The sequence below is a fragment of the Hemiscyllium ocellatum genome, chromosome 26 (assembly GCF_020745735.1).
Source record: "Hemiscyllium ocellatum isolate sHemOce1 chromosome 26, sHemOce1.pat.X.cur, whole genome shotgun sequence".
Classification (NCBI taxonomy): domain Eukaryota; kingdom Metazoa; phylum Chordata; class Chondrichthyes; order Orectolobiformes; family Hemiscylliidae; genus Hemiscyllium; species Hemiscyllium ocellatum.
In genome coordinates this window covers 16074887-16097354 of record NC_083426.1, presented here as the reverse complement: position 1 = coordinate 16097354, position 22468 = coordinate 16074887, and the positions used below count along the sequence as shown (strand labels likewise).

The 22468-nt window shown below is 40.5% G+C and overlaps 1 protein-coding gene across 6 annotated transcripts in view; it reads left to right on the top strand.

The window, feature by feature from the left end:
- LOC132828364 (plasma membrane calcium-transporting ATPase 1-like) overlaps positions 1 to 22468 on the top strand; it is a 227553-nt gene that overhangs the window by 118556 nt on the left and 86529 nt on the right. For 5 of the 6 annotated variants that reach the window (XM_060845401.1, XM_060845398.1, XM_060845403.1 and 2 more), the window contains exons 3-7: positions 2203 to 2400; positions 4382 to 4636; positions 7080 to 7205; positions 11168 to 11293; positions 16780 to 16815. In XM_060845401.1, the coding sequence (XP_060701384.1) occupies positions 2203 to 2400; positions 4382 to 4636; positions 7080 to 7205; positions 11168 to 11293; positions 16780 to 16815 (741 nt within the window). The remainder of the gene's footprint in view (positions 1 to 2202; positions 2401 to 4381; positions 4637 to 7079; positions 7206 to 11167; positions 11294 to 16779; positions 16816 to 22468) is intronic. The other variant, XM_060845402.1, reaches the window with a different exon arrangement.

The window sequence follows — 22468 nt, the reverse complement described above, 5'->3', positions numbered from 1 at the left end:
GGTCTGGATAGAATGCTCTTCAGAGGGTCGGTGCAAGTCTGATGGGCCAAATGGCCCCCATCTGCACTGTAGGGGATCTGTGATTACCTAGGTGTTGCTTACTAAATGACCAGTTGCTGCATTGATATCAATTTCATCATCAGTATGTCTGCACTCTCTAACATGGCAACTGCATGTTCTGGAAAACTGTTCCTTGTGTCCTGTTCAATAGATAAACAAACTATTCTTCGTGTTTCATCGTGTCGTAAGCTTAATGTGAGACTCTAGCTGCTATGATTGGTTGAGAGGTGTGCTGATGTCCCCTGCCTCTAACGAATTGGTTCAGCAGAATTGTTCGATAAATCTCAGGTTACTTTTGAATTTAAGCTGCAACCTGGAAAGGTTGCACTTTTTTTAAAAAAAAAATGCAGTTTCCTGCCTGCCAACTTCCAGAAAATCTGGCAAGTCCGTTTTGGTTTGCTATTAGTCACTAAAACTAGTAAGCCAGGAACTGGTGTCACTCTCTTCAATATAAAAGCTACTTCAGTCACCAATTTGTCCTGTTATTCTATGAAAACTTGTGAAATGAAAGGAAGAGAAAAAGTACCAGTGAAGAAGACTGAAATTCTGTTTTGGAATATGTACGTTTTTGTGTACATTGGAGAAGGTCGCAGGCGTTGTCTGGTAAATGGGTCTTGATATTTCAGAGGCAGAACGATAAGTAATTTAATTGAATAATTTAATATTAAGAAACAAAACTTTACTTTTCCATTTTTCTTTACCCTTCTAAGCAGAAGCCAATTGCCCCAGAGTTGTAGTCGCTGCACAGTCATAGACCATTCAGCTTTGTAATAATCATTCCACAATGCATACCACAATGTGTGGCAAATTTCATAAGCAAAAATGGACTATTGAGAGATTTGGGCAATTTTTGAAAAAAGCTAGTCTCTGCATCTTGGAGAAATGAAACACAAACAAAAATATAAAATACTGCATTCCATTTACCTTTTAAGAGACTTGCATTTTGGGTCTGATCTGCATCTGTTAGTGTGATGGGGGGGTGGGTGGGAATATACAAACCTGGATATACACCGTTTCACTGGGATAAGACCAGCACTTAAGGGTTAAATTAATGACAGATTGCATAAAATAAGGTTGTACAGTCAGTTCTGATATAATATGATGGTTTGGTTCTCGTGCAATCCAGCAGTGGCCATACCATTTCAACTAATGTTATAGCAAATACAGGTAAGGAAAGTTTGCATTCTGTAAATAACGGTCTGCATTCTTCAATTGCATTAAAGCCATTTCATATTGAAGAAACAAGTGTAATAGCAGAACCAACTGGATTCCTTTGAAGAGTGATTTCATTGATCTGTTCAAAACAATAACAGTCTTGATAACATACAGAGAATTTTTTTTTTCTCCTCTTGTCTAGAAACAAGGGAGCAATCCTAAAATTAAAGCTAGTCCCTTTCAGGAGTATATTCAAGAAACTTGTTTGCACTCAGATGGGAAAACTAAAACTTTATTTCACCTCCCCAAAAGCTTTGGATTCTCCATGACTGAAATTTCAAAATTGCAGTTGACTGATCAATGACTAGGAATCAAAGTTAGGAAAATGATGGTGAATAGAGGAAAAGGCCAATGAGCTGAATGGTTTACTGTTTGTATATAAAATGATTTGGAACATTTTCAAGATAGTTATGACTGTTAAACAAAAGTAACTTCCTCACAACCAGTGGTGATTCAGGTTAAATGGCAGGTTTCATGAAGGATTGACTTTAATGTTTTTTCATCAAAAGGAATGAACGTTCCCCCATTCTGCAGTTTGCGGACTATATGCTGGTCTAAAGTTTACTGTGGGGAATAGCAAGAATAAGTGCATATTCTACCATTTCACAGGACCTTTAGTTCTAAAACACTGCATAACCGTCTGCTTTTTGTGGGAGTTACACTTCATCATCAACATTCATGACCATCTTCAAAATATATCAGTGACCTATAAAGGGAAATTGTTTCAGCTCAGTTGGATGCCATATAAAGTCCAGATGGCAAACATGTGCATCCAACCTTGAAATCTGTGCCACTTGGACCTCTTTAAAGGGAATGTGCAAGAGACATTACTGATAACATTCTGACTGCTTGAAATTCACTGTCTATCCCTAAACACCTTGTACTGAGAGCACTTTTAAGTAACAGCTTCTTTCTTTCTTTCCTCAGGTTTATCTGGCAATCCAGCTGATCTCGACAAACGAAAACAAGTGTTTGGTCAGAACTTTATACCACCCAAAAAGCCAAAAACATTTCTGCAGTTAGTATGGGAAGCACTACAAGATGTAACTTTAATTATACTAGAGATTGCAGCCATTATATCTTTGGGCCTTTCCTTTTACCGCCCTCCTGGAGGGGACAGCGAATGTAAGTGTTCAAATTTATCTCTTATTAAGGGATGGTACCTGCAAAAAACCTAAAATCGGAAAAATCATCTAATTGCAATAATTAATAAGTGTGTATATACACAGCTTCATAATCACTAATGACCAGAATCTCTTGAAAAATAATTAACTCTCTTTCCAGTTTTTCAGACTTGTGATGATTCTGGAGAGGAGTCTGTTCACTGAGTAATAGTGCAGTGTGGGAGATATTAAATAGTATAGGAGTAGGGAAGGAATGAAAACCGTTTCAATTTACATTTAAAGATGTGTGGATGGGGAACCTTGATGAGGGGAGAAGTGCTGTCTTTTTCCATATCCAGGCATTGGTTTGGCACCCAGTCCTATCAATGATTTATAAGTTATGGACCAGACCAGACAGACCCCTCGAAATATTTTAACGTGGTAGCCTAGACCCTAACTTTTTTCTAATTTTAAAAATAGATGTGAAGTGCCGTGTTCCAAATGTGATGTGACTGGCCAACTAACTTGACATTATGCAAAACGCAGTTTTTGAACACTATATAGTTAAAATACAAACAAAAGAAAGAGGGATTTAGATTAACTTAATCATTGGAAAACTTAAAAGAATAATAGATACAGTATCTATTACTAATTAACTGTTCTGATATAGTAACATCACATTAAACACATCCCTTGACAAAAAGGCAAATTCAGACACAGATTCACATACGTGGTTCTCCAATTCAAGTGAAAAAAAATATCAGGAGAACATTGAGTTTAGCAGCCAAGAGGCATTCGCTGAATCGTTGACTGTTCAAAGACCCCAAAGGCTCCTGCTTCAAACTAAAGCTAAAAACTTTCTTTTAAAAAAAGCACTAGAAAGCCTGGGCTGAGAGAGCTGGCCACACCCAGGCTGCCTCCATTGTTCCATTGCTTTTACAAAAAAAACTCCTTCAGGCCTCTCAAATTGTTTTCTTTCTTAGAGACACCTCAATACCTCTGCCTTACAACCTCTCTCCAAAGTAAAAGCAGGTCAAACTAACCTCTTAAAGTGACAGCATTGTCACAATAACTAAATTCATTTGAATATTCTGGGGCCATGCTCATCAGGAGAATTTCGTGCAAGAGCTAACCAGAATTGTTAGCCAGTGCAAGGAGGAAAATGACTTGGTTTAAATTGGACTTCATTCCTGAACATTATTCCGACATATTAATATGCATTGAAAATATTTCACTTTAGATTTTCCTCTAATTTTGAAGTTTTACAGTTCTCCAGGATCTTGAAGATAATGCCAAGCAATTTTTAATTGAATATCCGTAGATAAATAACTATGTACTGTTTGGCACCACTTTCAGTTTCTATTGGTTCCTTGACTATGGCAACTTTCGATTGCAGTCATTCATTTATGTGAAGAGGAGGCTGTGAATCAATGGTTATGTCATTGGGGAATCTGGATTACTCGAGTGGAGAGTGTGGTGCTAGAAAAACACTGCATCCAAGGAGCAGGAGAATTGGCATAATCCCTTCATCAAGAAGTCTAAAGTTCTAGGGGCAAACTCACTATGGGACAATTTGAATTCAGTAAAGTTTGGAAGAAAGGTGCTTGCCTAATTGTGACCATGTTAACCGCTGCCAGTTATTGTAAAAACTCAGCTGGATCAGTAATATCCTTCGGGGAGGAGCAGCTACCTGGTCTAGTCTATATTTGACTTCAGACCCAAAGCAATGTGATTTTTAACTGCCTTCTGCGCAGTGAGGAGTATTATTAAAAAGTAAAGTAAAGCTGGTGATGCCCACATTCCGTGAATGAATTTTTGACGCAAGATGTAAAAGTATTTTCTTTCCATCTGCAAACTTGGCAGTGCCACCAAGTGAAAAGCTTTTGTAAAAGAAAAGGTATTTTTATTTTTCTAACCATTAATGACCAGGATGAATCCTAATTGTAAACAACTTTGTCAGTCTGGTCTTTACATCTGTAATTGTCTTTTACCATATCTTGCAGTATGTGGGGAAGCCACAGGTGGCGAAGATGAAGGAGAGGCAGAGGCTGGCTGGATTGAAGGTGCAGCTATTCTCCTCTCTGTTATTTGTGTGGTGCTGGTGACAGCCTTCAATGACTGGAGTAAGGAGAAGCAGTTCCGTGGGCTGCAAAGTCGCATTGAACAGGAGCAGAAGTTCACTGTGATCCGCAAGGGTCAGGTTATCCAGATTCCAGTGGCGGAGATTGTTGTAGGCGACATTGCTCAGATTAAATATGGTGAGTAGTGAATGGAGGAGAGGTACAGAAAGATTAGTTTGTTACACATAATGTTGGATTATGAAAAGTCCTAACAATGTTTTGTTCTTGATTTTTGTTAGAGTACCTTTTATGTATTACGAAGTGATCCCAAAAGCCTGGTTCCATTTCCCCACTGGCTGAAGTGACCAGGAAAGGGCTCCCCTCCACCCTTCACATGAGGAATGGTAACCCTTGGGTTAAACCACCACCAGCCATCCCTTTTTAATGGCAGAGCAGCCCCATGGTCTGGTTAAAAATAAAGCTATGACTTTACCTGTTTAAGAGTACCTTTCAACATTTGAAATTTTGTGTTGTATATGGAACTTGTTCTGTATTTCTATCTTTGGGTGCTCATAAAGGCTTCTGGTCATATTGGTACTTAAGTTTTCCTTAAATGTCCTTTTTGTGTTAATCAGCTTTCTTTGTTCATAGTTCCTCAGTTTTAGTGTTGAGTACAGTCCTGGCCCTTTTAACCGTGATACAAAACACGTGTTTACTTGAAGTATAAAACAGACAGAAAAATAAGTTCTGTCAAAAAGGCAGATTTAACTTAGGCAAGTGATGGTGCTTAGCAAATTGGAAAGTAAAGGAAGTAGATATTGATTCACCAAAGAAATGCTATTTAGCTTGTTGAGTTTGGAACTTTCTCCAAAGACAAAGGGTAGAAACACTGGCTTGATTGGAAATACGGTTTTAAAATCCCTGCAGTAAGCAATAGGCCCATGAGCTAAGGGAAGTGTGAAAGTTGGTTATGCCAGGAAAAGATAAGTGGGTTGATTATTTTCATGGCAAATGTTTTTTTAAACTTGTAGATGTGCAAAAGTGCTGTTGGCGTTCAAGTTGGCTGCTGCTAGGATCTTGTGACACAGTGGTAGTGTCCCTACTTCTGGTTGAGTAGGTTTGGGTTCAAATCCCATCTTCAGACATGTATGGTAACCTTTCCAAACAGGTTGATTTTTAAAAATAATCCATACTCTCCTCCCTGACGAGCATCCACAATGGCTCTTCTAACCTTTTAGCAGTGAAAAATCCCGTAAATGGTTCATTGTTCGCGTACACTGAGCTGATTGATCTTTGCTGCCATGTAGGAGAATTAATCCTGTGCACAAACCAGAAATATCTCTTAGGATTTTGTGATTTTTGGAAACTGTCATTCATTCAACTTACTTCCTAAACTGTTGCTGAACAGAGCTGGTTATGTTCTAAGGAAGTGCTACTTTGAATTTGAATGCAGGTCAATCAGTTTGAATGTGGAAATAATGAAGGGTTCAAGTTGGAAGGAGACAAATAATATGTATGTTTCAAATTTAATACCATTTTCTCCTTCCAAAAGCCAAGAAATATTAAAGTTGAAATGCTGTTTGGCTGTTACATATTCTAAAAAGGAATCTTTATTTCCTTTTACTTCTACTGAATTTTGATGAGCTTGTACCTTTGATCTCATTGAGCCAGATTTCTAGTTTGTGAGCGAGTGTAAATTGTGGACTGAAATATTCTTGTACAAGAGATCTTTGCAAAGTCGACTGAGGTTTTATACTTGCCTGCAATGAATTGGGAGCCACTTTAATTTTTGGTGTCAGTCCATTGCTGATAGCTGATATTTTGGTTTTCCATGTGTTATTACTGTTCAATGAAAGGAAATATTGACTGGAGTGTCTAATAGATGGCACTTGTTTTACACCAAAGGTTAAAATAGCCTTTATTCTGAGTACTGTAGAAGAAAAAATTTATATTGAGCAAGGCTAAAACATTGGGAACAATACACACAGTGTGTGTGTGTGTCTGCAGTGGTTTGCTGTAAAGCACACTCCAGCCTGTCATTGAGAAATACTAGGATGCGTTGTCATGGAATTCTGCTCTCAATAAACTTATATCCCAGCTATTAGATTACTTACGGAGTGGAAACAGGCCCTTCGGCCCAACAAGTCCACGCTGAAACACAATCCACCCAGACCCATTCCCCTACATTTACCCCTTCACCTAACACTAGGTGTAATTTAGCATGGCCAATTCACCTAACCTGTACATTTTTGGACTATGAGAGGAAACTGGTGCACCCGAAGAAAACCCATGCAGACACTGGGAGAATGTGCAAACTCCACACGGACAGTTGCCTGAGGCGGGAATTGAACCCGGGTGTCTGGCACTGTGAGGCAGCAGTGCTAACCACTGTGCTACCGTGCCGCCAACTATCATCAACTGTTGAGGATATAAGCTTCTGGAAATGCTCAGCAGGTCAGGAAACAACTGTAGAGAGATAGTTACCACCCCAAACTCGAGTAGAAATGTTAACTTTGGTTCTCCTCACAAGTGCTGTCTGACCTGCTGAGTATTTCCTGCATCATTTGTTTTTGTTATATTTCCAGTATCTGCAGAGTTTTGCTTTTGTAGGAACATGAAATGAATGTTCTGTCCTCCACAGGTGACCTCCTGCCAGCTGATGGTATCCTCATCCAAGGCAATGATTTAAAAATAGATGAAAGTTCTTTGACAGGAGAGTCAGATCATGTGAGGAAATCAATGGAAAAGGACCCCATGCTACTCTCTGGTAAGTAGTAACTGTTGTGTTTGTACCCTTTCATTTAAGGATAATCAGAGGACAGATTACAAATAATTTAGACTCTGAGGTGTTTTGAGCCCGAGTGGTGATAGTTTTATCTCCTGATGAGAAGCTTGTAGGAATGGATAATCATCAAGCTTGCAGGTTGGGATAACCAGCAGATTTTTTTTGCTTTTGAATGCCTACTGTAAGGTAGGAGAAGAAGGGAAGTAAGATTGCCAGTCTCCCTGAACGCAGCCAGTTAAACCAGATGGAGGGTGTTGAGTAGGTGTCATAGTTGGTGAGCAGAACCTGGTGTGTTAAAGATCTGGACTCTATGGACTGACTGACATTCGTGATCTTTATATCCTGTCACTTTTAACTTGGCTAGTTTCTCTCAGACACAGCTGAAAAGACATGTATGTCTGTCACACTTGCTTCCTTTGTTTGAATTGAAACTTCCTTTGTCAGAACAAAAGATGGCTTTTCTTCAGGAGGTTTTTGCAGCTTAAATTTCTTTCACTATTTGTCATAGGGAATTGGATGAGGTCTATTTGTACTTAACTCACTTTAGTTTATCTCCCAGGCTTAGACAGACAATGCTAGGATCTCTTGTTATCCATATTATACTGAGGGCAGTTACATGTAGCATGCTTTGTCAGGTGTTTTGGGAGCCTGATGTAACTTGTCGTGGTGACCATTCCTCACCCCTGAGCTTAGATTTAAAGACTGCCAGTCTGGCCATGGAGCAATAGATTTCTTTGTTCTTCACTGAAGTTCTCATGTGCATCTCTGACGGAGATGACTGCGCAATGGTCAGAAGTAGAGATTTTGGCTGGATTCCACCCTGACTTAAAATTCACCTGGACCATCTCCAATACCTCCCTCCCCTTCCTGGACTACTTCATCTCCATCAACAGAGACTGACTCAACACTGACATCTTATACAAACCCACCAACACCCTGCCTCCTGTAAAAATGCTATCCCTTATTTCCAATTGCTCCGTCTCCACTGCATCTGCTCCCAGGAGGACCAGTTCACCACAGAACACACCGGCTGGCACCTCTCTCTTTTAAAGACCGCAATTTCCCCTCCCACATGGTCGATGATCCCCTCCAGCACATCTCATCCACTTCCTGCACCTCCACCCTTGAACCCCACCCCTCCAACCGCAACAAGGACAGCTCTCCCCTGGTCTTCACCTTCCACCTACCAACCTCTGTACACATCACATCGCACCACCTTCCGCCATTTCCACCACCTACCGAGAACCCCATCACCAGAAATAAATTTCCTTCTTCACCCCTATCCGCTTTCCTTAAAGACCATTCCCTCTGACTCCCTCATCAGGTCCACGCCCCTAACCAACCTACCTTCCCCTGTCATTGCAGGAATTGCAAAACCTGCACCGAAACCAACCCCCTCACCTCCATCCAAGGCCCCAAAGGAGCCTTCCACAGCCATCAAAAGTTTCACCTGAGCTTCCCCACACGTCCTTTGCTGTATGCATCGCTCCCGATGCGGTCTCCTCTATACTGTGGAGATGGGATGCCTACTCGCAGAGCACTTCATAGACATCTCTGGGACACCCACACCAACCAACCCAACCGCCTCGTGTCTAAACACTTCAACACCCTTCTCACTCCGCCAAGGGCACGCAGGTCCTGGGCCGCCTAGGTTGCCACTCCCTCACCACCTGGGACTTGGAGAAAGAATGCATCATCTTCTGCTTCGGGAACCTCCAACCCCAGGGCATCAATGTGAATTTCACCAGTTTCATTTCCCCTCTCTCTCTCTTCTCCTCCTCCTCTCCCCTCTTTCCGCGCCCCCCTCCCCATCCAAGATCCAATCTTCCAACTCAGCACCACCCTCATGACCTGTCCTACTTGTCCATCTTCCTTCCCACTATCCCCAGCATCCTCCTCTTCGACCTATCACCTTCTCCCCACCTCCATCTCCTTACCTCACACTCATCCACCTTCTCCCTCCAGCTTCACCCCCATTTATCTCAACATCCCTTGGCTCTCAGCCTCATTCCTGATGAAGGGCTTTTGTCAGAAATGTTGACTTTCCTGCTTCTCTGCTGCCTGACCTGCTGTGCTTTTCCAGCACCCTACACTTGATTCTGGATCTTGTTTTTCTCCACCCATCACTCCTCCTCAGCTGAGCATAGAAATGTTACCATCAGTACCCTCACAGCAGGTTGCACTTGGCTATCTGAGTACATGAGGAATTTCATTTTAATAAGCATCATAGAATTTTACAGCATGGAAAGAGAACCTTTGGTCCATGTCTCTACTGATCAACATGCATCCATCCAGTCTAATCCCTTTCTCCAACACTTGACCTTGCATGCTATGACACTTCAAATGCTCATCTAAATACAGCTTTAAAGTTGATGGTTTCTGCCTCTGCCACCCCTCAGTGAGTTCCAGATGCCCACCACCTGAAAGATTTCTTCCTTAAATCCCCTGTGAACCTCTTTCCTTTATATTTCATAGAATCCTTGGTGTGGAAGCAGGCCATTTGGCCCATTAAGTTCACACTGACCCTCTGAAAAGCATCCTATCCAGACCCACCCCATCCTTGTAACCACACATTTCCCAGGATGCTGTGGGGCAATTTAGCATGGGTGAAGTGGTCAAGATTAGAGTTGTGCTGGAAAAGCACAGCAGGTCAGGCAGCATCTGAGGAGCAGGAAAATCGACATTTCGGGCAAAAACCCTTCATCAAGGCTTGACTCCTATCCCTGACTCTAATCTCAACATCTGCAGTACCCACTTCTGCCTAGGCAGTTTAGCATGGCCAATCCTCCTGACCTGCACATCTTTGAACTCTGAGGAAGCTGGAGCACTGAATCACTGAGACATGGGAAGAAAGAGCAAACTTCACACAGACAGTCACCGAAGGGTGGAATTGAACCTGGGTCCCTGATGTGAGGTTGCAGTGCTAACGTATACCCACATGGTGGTTCAGTAATTTATGTACATAATGTATCTATGCCTTATCTAGAACTTCATTATCAAGTTGGGGAGAAATATAATCAAGTGGTGCTAAATATTTTCAGGTAAGTTATTGAATTAGTAAAATGTATGAGTCTTCAAAAATTGCTGTAACCATTATATTATTGGAAAATCTCTTGGCTTCCTTCCCCCTCACCTATATTGCCCATTTTTCTTGGACTCTAGAAAAGGAGAGCTTGACACCCGGTCTGGGGTTATGGTATCATTGTCCTGTTCCCTACATGAGTGATGGCTCCAGGTGGCTTGCTTCAGCCATTTGGAAAGGCCCTTTAATTTGTTACATTGCTCTTCCGCTGCCTGTTTGAGAGCGGTAAGCCCAAGCTAACTACTGTGGGAAACGAGAAAAGACTTGAGGATTCTCCCAGGGTTTGAGTGTTTGAGCTATAGGGAGAGGCTGAATAGGCTGGCACTGTTTTCCCTGGAGCATCTGAGGCTGAGGGGGTGACCCTATGGAGGTTTACAAAATTGACTGGCATAGATAGGATGAATAGTCAAGGTCTTTTCTCCAGCGTAGGGAAGTCCAAAACTAGACAGCATAAGTTTAAGGTGAGAGGGGAAAGATTTAAAAGGAACCTAAGGGGCAATTTTTTCACTCAATGGATGGTTCATGTGTGGAATGAACTGCCAGAGGTGGTGGTGTTGGCTGGTACAGTCAGAACATTTTAAAAGGTATCAGGATGGGTACAAGAACAGGAAGAGTTTAGAAGGGGTATGGATCAAATGGTGGCATATGGGACTAGATTAACATAGAATATCTGGTCAGCATGGGTGAGTTGGACCGAAGGGTCTATTTCTGTGATAAACACCTGACTTGAAGTGAATGGTTACATCTGAAATGCAGTCTCTCTTGCTAATTTAACAACTAGTATCCAAAAATTAGTACCAGGCCATCAATTCTAATCTTGAATGGAAGTTGTAACCTTTTACCAACATCTGTCTCTTTTTAGGTACCCATGTAATGGAAGGCTCAGGACGGATCCTGGTAACTGCAGTAGGTTTGAACTCCCAGACTGGTATCATTTTCACATTATTAGGAGCAGGTAGTGATGAGGAAGAGAAGAAAAACAAGAAGGGTAAGTTGGCAGCTTTGTGTCCCTCAACGTTAGAAGCGACTGACCGATATCTCTTCATTTTCACCTGGGATGCATATTCCAATTTTCTAGCAGAATGAGAGTCTAACTCCTGGGCCTCCACAGAGTTTGAGCTCATAGGCCCACCAAATTGCAAGGTCTGGCCATATATTGTGTGAGCACTGTTGCATTTTGATTTATTCTACAGTTCTACTCTATGGCAATAGTTTGAGTGTTAAGTATTCTGCCATCCTTTACTGTTGTCATCACCACCGCAGAAGCAGTACTCACACTTCCCAATTCACTATCATTCCCATTTTTGATTTCAAACTGCAGTGATGATCCAGATTTCTTTGTCTGCCCTTTTACAATGCAAGGACTGCTAAGTGTTGGTTTCTTTTTCCACAGTTTGCTTGTTACATAATCAAAATACTGCCATGATCTATTCTCATGGCTTTTAAATTAAGTTTAATCTTCTGTATTTTAAGGAGGACTTAATACACTAATGTATGAGTGATTTTTTTTTTCAAACTATGTTGCCTAAGAAAATGCATTGTATTTCAAGATGCTTCATTTATGTGTCTGTGTGGACCTAATTCAAATTTACAAACACCAATAATCAAGTATATCCTGCTGTGTGAAATGGAATAAAGCTATATTTAAGGTGTCACAATTAATTTTGCATATCTGCTACCAGCTACTGCGCACAACTCATTCTCCAAAATGAATTTGCTTTTGATGGGCAGATATAGAATTCAAATATATTTTTATTTTTAATTTATGACATTATTGATCAGATTTATCTCCTGCTGAAATTTCTTAATTTGGTTCAGTTTCTAAACATGGATATTACTAGCTAGCCTGATACTTAACGTCCAGCCCCAGTTACCATTAGGAAGTGGTCAGCTACCTTAACATAGGACCGACTGCTTTACTCGGTCACATCAGTGGACAACTAAGGATCAGCTACATCAGTGTGGAACTGGAGTTGTTTGTATTCCAGGGTAGATGAAAACTGCAGCTTTCCTTCCCTAAAGGACATCAGCGAATATGTTCCATTTTTATCTTTTTTATTAAGTTATTAGTCCAGTAACATCTACCATATTAGAATCCCTACAGTGTGTAAACCAGCCTTTTGGCCCAATAAATCCACACCGACCCTCCGCATATCCCACTCCACTACCCTATTACTCAACATTTACCCCTGACTAATGCACCTAACCTACACATCCCTGATCACTATGGGCAATTTAGCATGGCCAATTCACCTAACTGCACATCTTTGAAAGTGGGAAGAAACTGGAGCACTTGAAGGAAATCCACAGAGACCGTCACCTAGGACTGGAATTGAACCTGGGTTCCTGGTTCTGAGGCAGCAGTGCTAACCACTGAGCCACCGTGTTGCCATTATCATATCCATTTGTAAATTAATGGTGTTAAGTGTTGACCCTATATGTTTTGATATGAGCAAATTTATATTAATTGCCAGACATTCTAGATGTGCTATGTTTTATGTGCTTTATAGTTCAAAATTCAGGTTTAAGTGTTACAAACACTTTGTAGTTACAAGGTTTAATTTGAACTTCTATCATTAGATCCCACAGTATTAATTTCTTTTGATTCTTTGCCAAGGAGTTGATTCCTAGGCTTTTCAGACTAAAAAAGTGTTCTAGCCTGCATCTGAAAATGTTACTAGCCCAACAGATTGTCAGACCTAACCATCCAGCAAATGTCATGTCATTCTATTATACCACGTAATATCCTTTTATAGGACATTGGATAGGGATTCATTTTGGTAATGATCGATTGTAACCAAAGTCTGTTGAAATACAAGCTGGTGACATTGCATTGTTTAAAAGTTGGCCTTTTAAGTAGCACATTTTATTTTTAATTGACAAGGTCACAGTTTTTTTTTACTGACTGAAAACCAGCACTATAGCTCCTCAAGGATAAACTTCATTGCACGTTTGGAGTTCATATTCAACAACAACAACACAATTGTTTTTAGATCAGTAGTGGGTCACTGATTCCTGAATGTTTTGGAATGCAAGACTCCAATCAAAGTTTTTGGGTTATCCATTCTAAAGCCTTGTGGGCTGTTTAGCAATGAAAATCTGGATCTTTATCTGCTGCTGTTTTTTTTCACCCTAACACCAACTCCTTTCCGACAACCACCACCATCAAAAACGAAAATATTTTCATTTTGTATTATAAATCCAGAATTGCAGCACGATGTTATAACGTTGGTACTGGTACAAGTTGCACTGATCTATTTCTTTCTGATATTGCTGCTGCTTTAATAATTGACATTTTTATTTACCAGTTAACCAGTTTTAAAATAGTTTATCATTCATAATGGCTTTAAAATAGTATATGGTTTAAAATGGTTAATGAAATTTTCCTTTCTTTCCCCCTCTCTGCTATTATTACCAGGAGGTTATTGGATGTACAATGATAGTACTGATGATGCTAAAAGCATCTTCCTGCTTCCTTTTAGAATTTCCTCTGTAGGTCTTAAAGGGTTGAATGCTTGGAGGGAGAGCAGTTTGTCTACATGCAGTGTACTCTCTCTCCAAAATAGAATTGCATTCCACTAAATGGCAAGACTCATTGTAAATTACTTAAAAAGCCACGACTTCTCATCACGATCTAAGTATTGCATTTTCGTAGTACAAGATCTCACATTCTACCATTTGTAAAACTCTATATACACCAATCCCCAAAAGGAATAATGAATTGAGCTTAATGAAACTTGTAGAAATGCTTTTCAATCTAAATAATTATTCCTAAACATAAAAATAATTATTTACGGCAAGTATCTTTTGTAGTTGGCCTACACAAGTGGATTTTTAAAAATGCTGGTCCTCGAACTGAGAAGGTAAGAGTAATATTCCCATCAAATTGGCGTTGAGTTTTGGTTAGTTAAATTCTAAGACAATAATTGAGACAATCTATGGAGACTATCCATGTAATATAGAATGTTTTACACACACATTTTCACTTCAAGAAATATTCAATATTAAGCCACCCTACTGCCTTGGTAAGCCCATCTGAACAGATAAGTGTTCATTACTGGTCTGTACTTTGAAACCTATATAAGATGTTAGTAAATATTAACCAGAGAACCTCATTCATCCATTTAAGGGCTTTGGTTGTAGAAATGGTTTTACAAATACTTCACCATTCTCTATATGTGCGTTAGGATGCTGCTGTTATCTTCTGGAAAAGGCTTTTTCAAGCCCCATCTGTGAATAGAAGATAATCTTTAGCCATCTCACCTGTGTTGCTCCCACTTCTCAAAATGAGATGTTCATTATTGTAAAAGTTTTGAAATTGTGGAATGGTTAAAGTTGGATGATGTTTCTTCTGTTTAAAATGTTGTAAAACATAAGTTTTTTTTTCACTGCTATCTGTACAGCTGCTTGTTCCAAGAAGGATTTTTTGACACTTTATGATACACCAACCATTTAACTGTCAATATGTATTGGCCAGCTAGCTGCTTTTGCAGTTCGATGTCCCACTTGACTGCATTCTTAAATTATAATCCTAATTTGGATTGGGGGCTGACTGCCAAACAAGAGTTAAATTTTGAAATTCCACAAGAGCTTTTGGGACTTCTATTTTGTACTGTGCACCTGATTCAAGAGCCGTGTGATTTATTTTTAATGTGCGGACTCTCGAAATTTAGAGGGACAAGGAAATGTTTTGCTCTATAAACATGAGGGAGCTTCTTCACCAATTAGTTGTACCTGAAGTAGACCACTGACTAGATTCATGATTTAAAACCATATTATTTATTTTGAAGCACTTAACAGACTGACAACAAAATAGTGGGAGTCCATTTAGGGCCTTGTATGTCTTTGATTCTGCATACAGATGGTGTAGTGAAATCCTATTATTTTTAATAAAACATATTGCCATCTAATGTGCACTTTAGAACATTATTATCCAAATACCATTGCAAATGAATCATTTTCCCCCACAGCATAAAAAGCAATTATGTCTTTTTTAAAAATATCATTAACCCTTTCTCCATTTGATGATTCTGTGTCTATATATTTTTGATCTGTTTTGACCATGCTTCACCAGTATTCAAATGGGCAAGCGATTTAAAATTAGGTTGGGGCTACTTGAAGCGTAAACTATTAATTTTCAGCTTTGAAAGCCTTTTTTATTCTTTATGGCTAGGAAGTGTTTTCCATTGAGTACCTCTCTAAAGAGGTTAAAAATGCAAAATTAACAAACCCTGAACCTAGTGTGGCCATTTGGAGTTTTACCGTGGCACTGTGTAGGTAGCCTGCTTGCCAGAGAGTATCTGTTTTTTAAATTTTGCCAGTGTTTTAAACCTAATATCCACAAGCTGGGTATTCTGTTTGATCAGGACACTCTCTCCTCAAATCAAGTTAGAAGTGCATTTCTAGGACTGTGAATTGGATTAGTGGACCACTGTGCAAACATTTGGTGCAGTTGGATCTCCCTAGCATCTGACCGCTGTCCTGTCCCTGCCCTAGCCGTTGAGTGACCTTACCATGCCGGTGACCGCTCTCCCAGCTGTCCACATCTCCACCTGGTAACTGTGGTCCTGTGTTGCAGGTTTTCCTGATCCGCAGTGCACCAGCTCATCAATCTGATGGGCTGCCAGCTGGGAAATACTATGTAAAAGTATAAACCTCATTAAATTCAGGGGTGGATTTCCCAACATCCCCTCTCTGTAACTGTCACGCTGTGAACTTGTAAGGCCAAGTACTTAAAAGGCAGGTTAGAGAAGTCCAAGAGATATCAACTTTGTTTTGTCAATACAGGTTGTGAATTTCAGTTTTTATTCCAACAATACATCTTGTATTGGAAGGTGACTGTTTTTGGTGACACAGCAATATTTGATTTCTGCTCGGACTGGAATTTTAATCTTCTTAATAAAAAATGTCCATTGCTAAAGAAAGGTTCATGGACTTTGTGATATTCCATTTCCTAATAACAACTAAAAGGCCTGGTAACATATAGGAGAACCAACAGAGAAATTGAATTGTTATTTACAACCATTGTAAAATGTTAACCATGTTCAGACCAGGTTAAAAACTCTTCCTGAATTAAATTACCAAGGTTTCAAATTCGATTTTTGAACTTTTCTATATATCGCATGTGACCTACTTCATTTGACCAGATGTCAAAAATCATGTCTATCACATTTGAGTGTTATCACGACTTTGAGATACTAATCAGAGGGTTTGCTCTTGACACTAATCTATTGGGAGCAATTGCACTTCCCCTGTGAAAATTGCCAGTTTTATTCTTGGTCTGAAAAAAGGTTGCAACTCGCAATGGTAAACAAATAAAGTTTGTAGAACTGAAATGATTTTACAGTATTCCCATGGCATGTACTAACAGTCAACATTTCATTCCCAGTTTCCGGCACAACTAAACATGAGCCTTACATTATAGCATTTATGAAGTCATGTGACTAGCATTCCACCCTTTTTTTGTTTGAACAGGTAAAAAACAAGGAGCCCCAGAAAATCGCAACAAAGGTAACCCTCATAAACATAGAAGAGCACACTAACTGGAAACATTCTTTCTTCCTTTTTTATTTTAACCATTATCCTTGTTCTTCAAATTCGCTAACACAGCGGGACCTTCACCTTCTGTTTATGGGGGTACAACGATTATTGAAAAAGCATGACCAGTTGCAACAGTGTTTAATACATATAGTAAAGCTGTTCTGGATAAGAATTCTTTATTTGGAACCTCTTCAATATTACGCCCAAGGCTTCCTCTGTGGATCTGTCAGCATTTACTTAAGCAATATGTTGACACTGCCAGTTTATCCATTTGGTGAGATAGTTGTAGCAGCTGAAAGCTGATGATAACCTATGTACTTATTGGTGAGTTGCTTGAAGTGTTAGCCTCAACAGTCTCTTGTACCTACAAGAGATATGGAGTAGATATTTTAATTACTACACAATTTTTTCCTGTGCGTTCACTGCTTACTCTTTGCCACCCACTGTCATTGGCTATTTACTGTTGTTAGGAGGGACAGAAAGGCATGAAATTGCAATAGGTATCTCCCAAACACCTGTGAGATTTTCATAAATAAGTCCAACTGATTTATTAGACTTCTAACCATTAAAGTCTTCTAACTTTCAAAGATGAGAACTTGCTCACTTGTTTTAGCCCATTTGAATGAGTTAGCTATAACCATTCATTTGAAAATTTTAATAAATTACTTTCTTTGACTCTTATTCCCCCTCAAAAAGTTGAGACATGTTTGTGAAACCAACCTGCTAGAGGAAAGCTGAAACAGAAGCGTGGTGTAAATCAGATGCTTAATCAATTTCTCTTCACTTTCTAAAAACAGTAATCGTTGAACCCCTACTTTTTCCTTCATTGTCTCAACATTCACGTTGTGGTTTCACTGTTCCTTCCAGGCTTTGTGTGGAGGACCTCATACTTCACCTGCTCTGCAGTTTAGCTTGCCTTCCTTCAGCCCCTCTGACCTGGTCTTTGTTGTTTTTTTTCTCCCCACCCTCATCTTTCTTTGTTGCTCAAAGCTGTCCTATGTACAAAATGTAATTATTGAATAGGCTCTAAAGGGTGTGGTAGACTTGTGAAGCTTGTTGACTTTCAGTTGGAGCAGTGACGTCTTTGTGCTTTAATACAGTTGATCACCATTGTTTTAGTAATGGAGAACTGTGTGTATCAAAGCACAAACACATTTTTGTATGGAACCTGCAAGTCTTTGACAACTCAACAAGTAAACATCTGAAGAATGACATGATCAGACCTATGGGTGTCTAAGATCGTAAGGAATTGGAGCAGGATAATCTGTTCTACCCTTTGAGCCTGTTTTACCATCCACTAAGACCTTGGCTGATCTTCTACTTAAACTCAACTTTTTCACACCATTCCTACATTCTTTGCCTGACGACCCCCGCCCTAGCCCCCCCACCCAAAATCAATCTTAATTATATTCAATGATACAGCATTCATTGCCTTCCTAAAGCGTAGGAATGTTGCCTCAGCTCAGCCCAATATGATTAATTCCTTATCCTTGGACTATAGCCTGTTAATTCCAGACTCCCAACCAAGGAAGCATTCTCCCAGCACCTAGCCTGTAAAGTTACATAAGAATTAAAATCTCCATGAGATCAGCTCTTATCCTTTTTGGTTTGGAAATTTAGGTCAAGTATATTTAGTAAAGTCTGTAAGGAAAGAATTACATCCTTAAGTAATGGAACTCCAAAGTATATGCACTACTCCTGGTGGTGTCTCACCTATACATTTGCAGAAATATTCTTATCTTATACTCCAATCCCTTTGTAATATAAGTTAACATAGCTTTTGCCTTCATAATAGCTTGCTGTACCTGCATGTTACATCTGTGATTAATGTACAAGGACTCCCATGCTCCCCTTAATCCCAACATTTCCAGCTTGCTTTTCCCACCTGACATTCTTCATCAAATTTTGATATTGTTCCTACTCTTTAACATCTGTTGACCGATCCTCATCCATGTTAATTGCCCCAAGTCTTGAGGGCCCTCTTGTGTGGCACCTTATTCAAAAGCTCTGTACCTGCTGGCTTCCTGTTTACTCACCCTTCTAGTCACAACTTAAAGCAAATTCTAATGGACTTGTCAAACATGATTTTTATTTCATAAATCAATGTTGACTCTGTCCACCCATATTATTTTGATTTTTATTTCAGTATTCTCATGTCCCTAGTAATAGATTCTAGTATTTTGCACATTTATTGACTTTAAACTAACTGGCCTATAGTTTCTTTTTTTTTCTCTCTTGCTCACTCCTTCTTTCCCCTCTCTCTCTTCCCAACCCACCCCACCTCGTAGCAGAGTTATTCATAATTTAAGAATATGAATTATTAAACATCTGGTCTATTTCACCAGAACTCCTCTCAAATGGCTCAATTGGCTTGAATTCTGGCAGTAATTTCCAAAAATCAAATGCTGGTTATTTTCCACAACTTCAAACAAATTATGATTAATAAAATAACAAAATTCAAATTTCTCTAAAACTTTATGATTCTCTAGAAAATAAATCTCTTTCTCAACTATCAGGCATTCACTGCTGGGGGAAATGAGACAAGCTCTCTTAAAAAGTAGGTAGATCAAATCTCTAGAAATTAAGATCTTTTCTCCTTTTATCTCTGCAGCAGCTACACCCTGTGATGTCACTTCAATACTTCAGCTCTTTGGGACTGAATAGAGATTGTTTGTCTTTGTTTATAACATGACTCCTACTTGAATGGAAAATGTTTCTTAATTTCCTTCCTTCAAATCTTTCTCTATATCATTTTCATGTCTATCTCTGCAGCTGTTTAAAGATACCTTGTATGTAAGAACAAAATTGGGTGTTCAGTACTGGTTCAAACTGGAGCACTTAAGTAGACCATGAAGGAGCTGGCAGCAAATGTCATGTTATGTCCAATTAGACTGACTTTGCTCAGTCAGTACAACACTCAATGATTCATTGGTTCTGCTCCCACAGTACTGCCAAAATTTCAGTGCAGTACTGAGGCTGTTCAGATGAGTTATTAAATTTTTCCTGCTTTTCAGGTAGATGTAAAAGCTCCAAAACCCCATATCTTTGAGGAGCAAAGAGTTCCCCTTCCCAACATTCCTCTATCAACCATTGCCAACAAAAAAAAAATCAGCAGGTCATTTTTTTTTGGTTAGTATATCCTGCAGCTTGCTTACACATCAGACCGATTTGAGTTATTTTTGAGCTTAGTAAAGTACCTTGGAATATCTGAAGTGCCCTCTCTTGTTTCTTTGCCTGGGGTGATTAAAGTTGATAAAGACACCATATAATTAAAAGATGTTAATTCATTTTCATGTCCCACACTCAGTTGCTTATAAGTCCATAAGAAATCAGAACAGAAGTTGGCCATTCATCCCCTCCAGGTGCTCCACCAATGTTTCTCACATCCACTTCCCCATAGCACTTACTGATCAAGAATCTATCTATAAAACAATAAGAAGTAGGAGCAGGAGTAGGCCTTTTGGCTCCCCCACCACACCTTTGAGATATCTTATTTTGAGTTGAGATGTGGTGTGGGCTCAGACGTCTGTCTATGAATGAGGTAAAAACAATGACTGCAGATGCTGGAAACTAGATTCTGGATTAGTGGTGCTGGAAGAGCACAGCAGTTCAGGCAGCATCCAAGGAGCAGCAAAATCGACGTTTCAGGCAAAAGCCCTTCATCAGGAATACAGGCAGTGAGCCTGAAGCGTGGAGAGATAACCTAGAGGAGTGTGGGGTTGGGGAGAAAGTAGCATAGACTACAGTGGGTGAGTGGGGGAGGGGATGAAGGTGATAGGTCAGGGAGGAGAGGATAGAGTGGATAGGTGGGAAAGAAGATAGGCAGGTAGGACAAGTACGGACAAGTCATGGGGACAGTGCTGAGCTGGAAGTTTGGAACTAGGGTGAGATGGGGGAAGGGGAAGTGAGGAAACTGTTGAAGTCCACATTGATGCCCTGAGGTTGAAGTGTTCCGAGGTGGAAGATGAGGCATTCTTCCTCCAGGCGTCTGGTGGTGAGGGAGCAGCAGTGAAGGGGGTCCAGGGCCTCCATGTCCTCGGCAGAGTGGGAGGGGGAGTTGAAATGTTGGGCCACGGGGCGGTGTGGTTGATTGGTGCGGGTGTCCCGGAGATGTTCCCTAAAGTGCTCTGCGAGGAGGCGCCCAGTCTCCCTAATGTAGAGGAGACCGCATCGGGAGCAATGGATACAATAAATGATATTAGTGGATGTGCAGGTAAAACTTTCGATGTGGAAGGCTCCTTTAGGGCCTTGGATAGAGGTGAGGGAGGAGGTGTGGGCGCAGGTTTTACAGTTCCTGCGGTGGCAGGGGAAAGTGCCAGGATGGGTGGGTGGGTCGTAGGGGGGCATGGACCTGACCAGGTAGTCACGGAGGAAACGGTCTTTGCGGAAGGCGGAAAGTGGTGGGGAGGGAAATATATCCCTGGTGGTGGGGTCTTTTTGGAGGTGGCGGAAATGTCGGCGGATGATTTGGTTTATGCGAAGGTTTGTAGGATGGAAGGTGAGCACCAGGGGCGTTTTGTCCTTGTTACAGTTGGAAGGATGGGGTCTGAGGGCAGAGGTGCGGGATGTGAACAAGATGCGTTGGAGGGCATCTTTAACCATGTGGGAAGGGAAATTGCGGTCTCTAAAGAAGGAGGCCATCTGGTGTGTTCTGTGGTGGAACTGGTCCACCTGGGAGCAGATACGGTGGAAGCGGAGGAATTAGGAATAGGGGATGGCATTTTTGCACGAGGTAGGGTGGGAAGAGGTGTAATCTAGGTAGCTGTGGGAGTCGGTGGGTTTGTAAAACATGTCAGTGTCAAGTCGGTTATCATTAATGGAGATGGAGAGGTCCAGGAAAGGGGAGGGAGGTGTCAGATGGTCCAGGTAAATTTAAGGTCAGGGTAGAATGTGTTGGTGAAGTTGATGAATTGCTCAACCTCCTCGCAAAAGCACGAGGTGGCGCCAATGCAGTCATCAAAGTAGCGGAGGAAGAGGTGGGGAGTGGTGACGGTGTAATTATGGAAGATCGACTGTCTATGAATTACTTCTCCACACCCCTTTGGACTCTGGAGCACAATAAATCCGCACAGACCAAGTTCACATCCTGACTTTAAGGAAGCAATGGAGAAATCGGGTATGGAAATGGTCACAAATGTAGATTATAGGGAAATAGCAATGAACACCGCTTTAATAGGATAGGTGCAGTGAGGTTTTATGTGCCATACTGCTCACAATGGACATTCATTTTGTATTTATTCACCTTGATTGAATGCAGTTGAGTGGGACTGTCACTTGCCTTATTTCCAGGCTATAGATTCTGTTTCTACATTAGCATGGCTTGAACAATTTACAGTTTTACCTGCCCCAAACTGCTCTTGTAAGATGGGATCCTAGGCATTGCTCTATAACCCTGAGACTCGGTGGATGTAAATAAGAATACTAGATTCTTTTGAGTCCCTGAGTTGAAAATAAGTCCTTTTTGTCTCCAGCTAAGTTTGGAATCAATTATATTTGTTTAGAAAAGGTTACTGCCTTTCAGAAGAATTCAAGGATTCACACCACTCCTCTCCTCTCCTTGTCTGAAGAACAATGGGCTTAAGTGGTACCCTTCCCCTCTCTGTTGCCGGAGTTGGAAAGATGG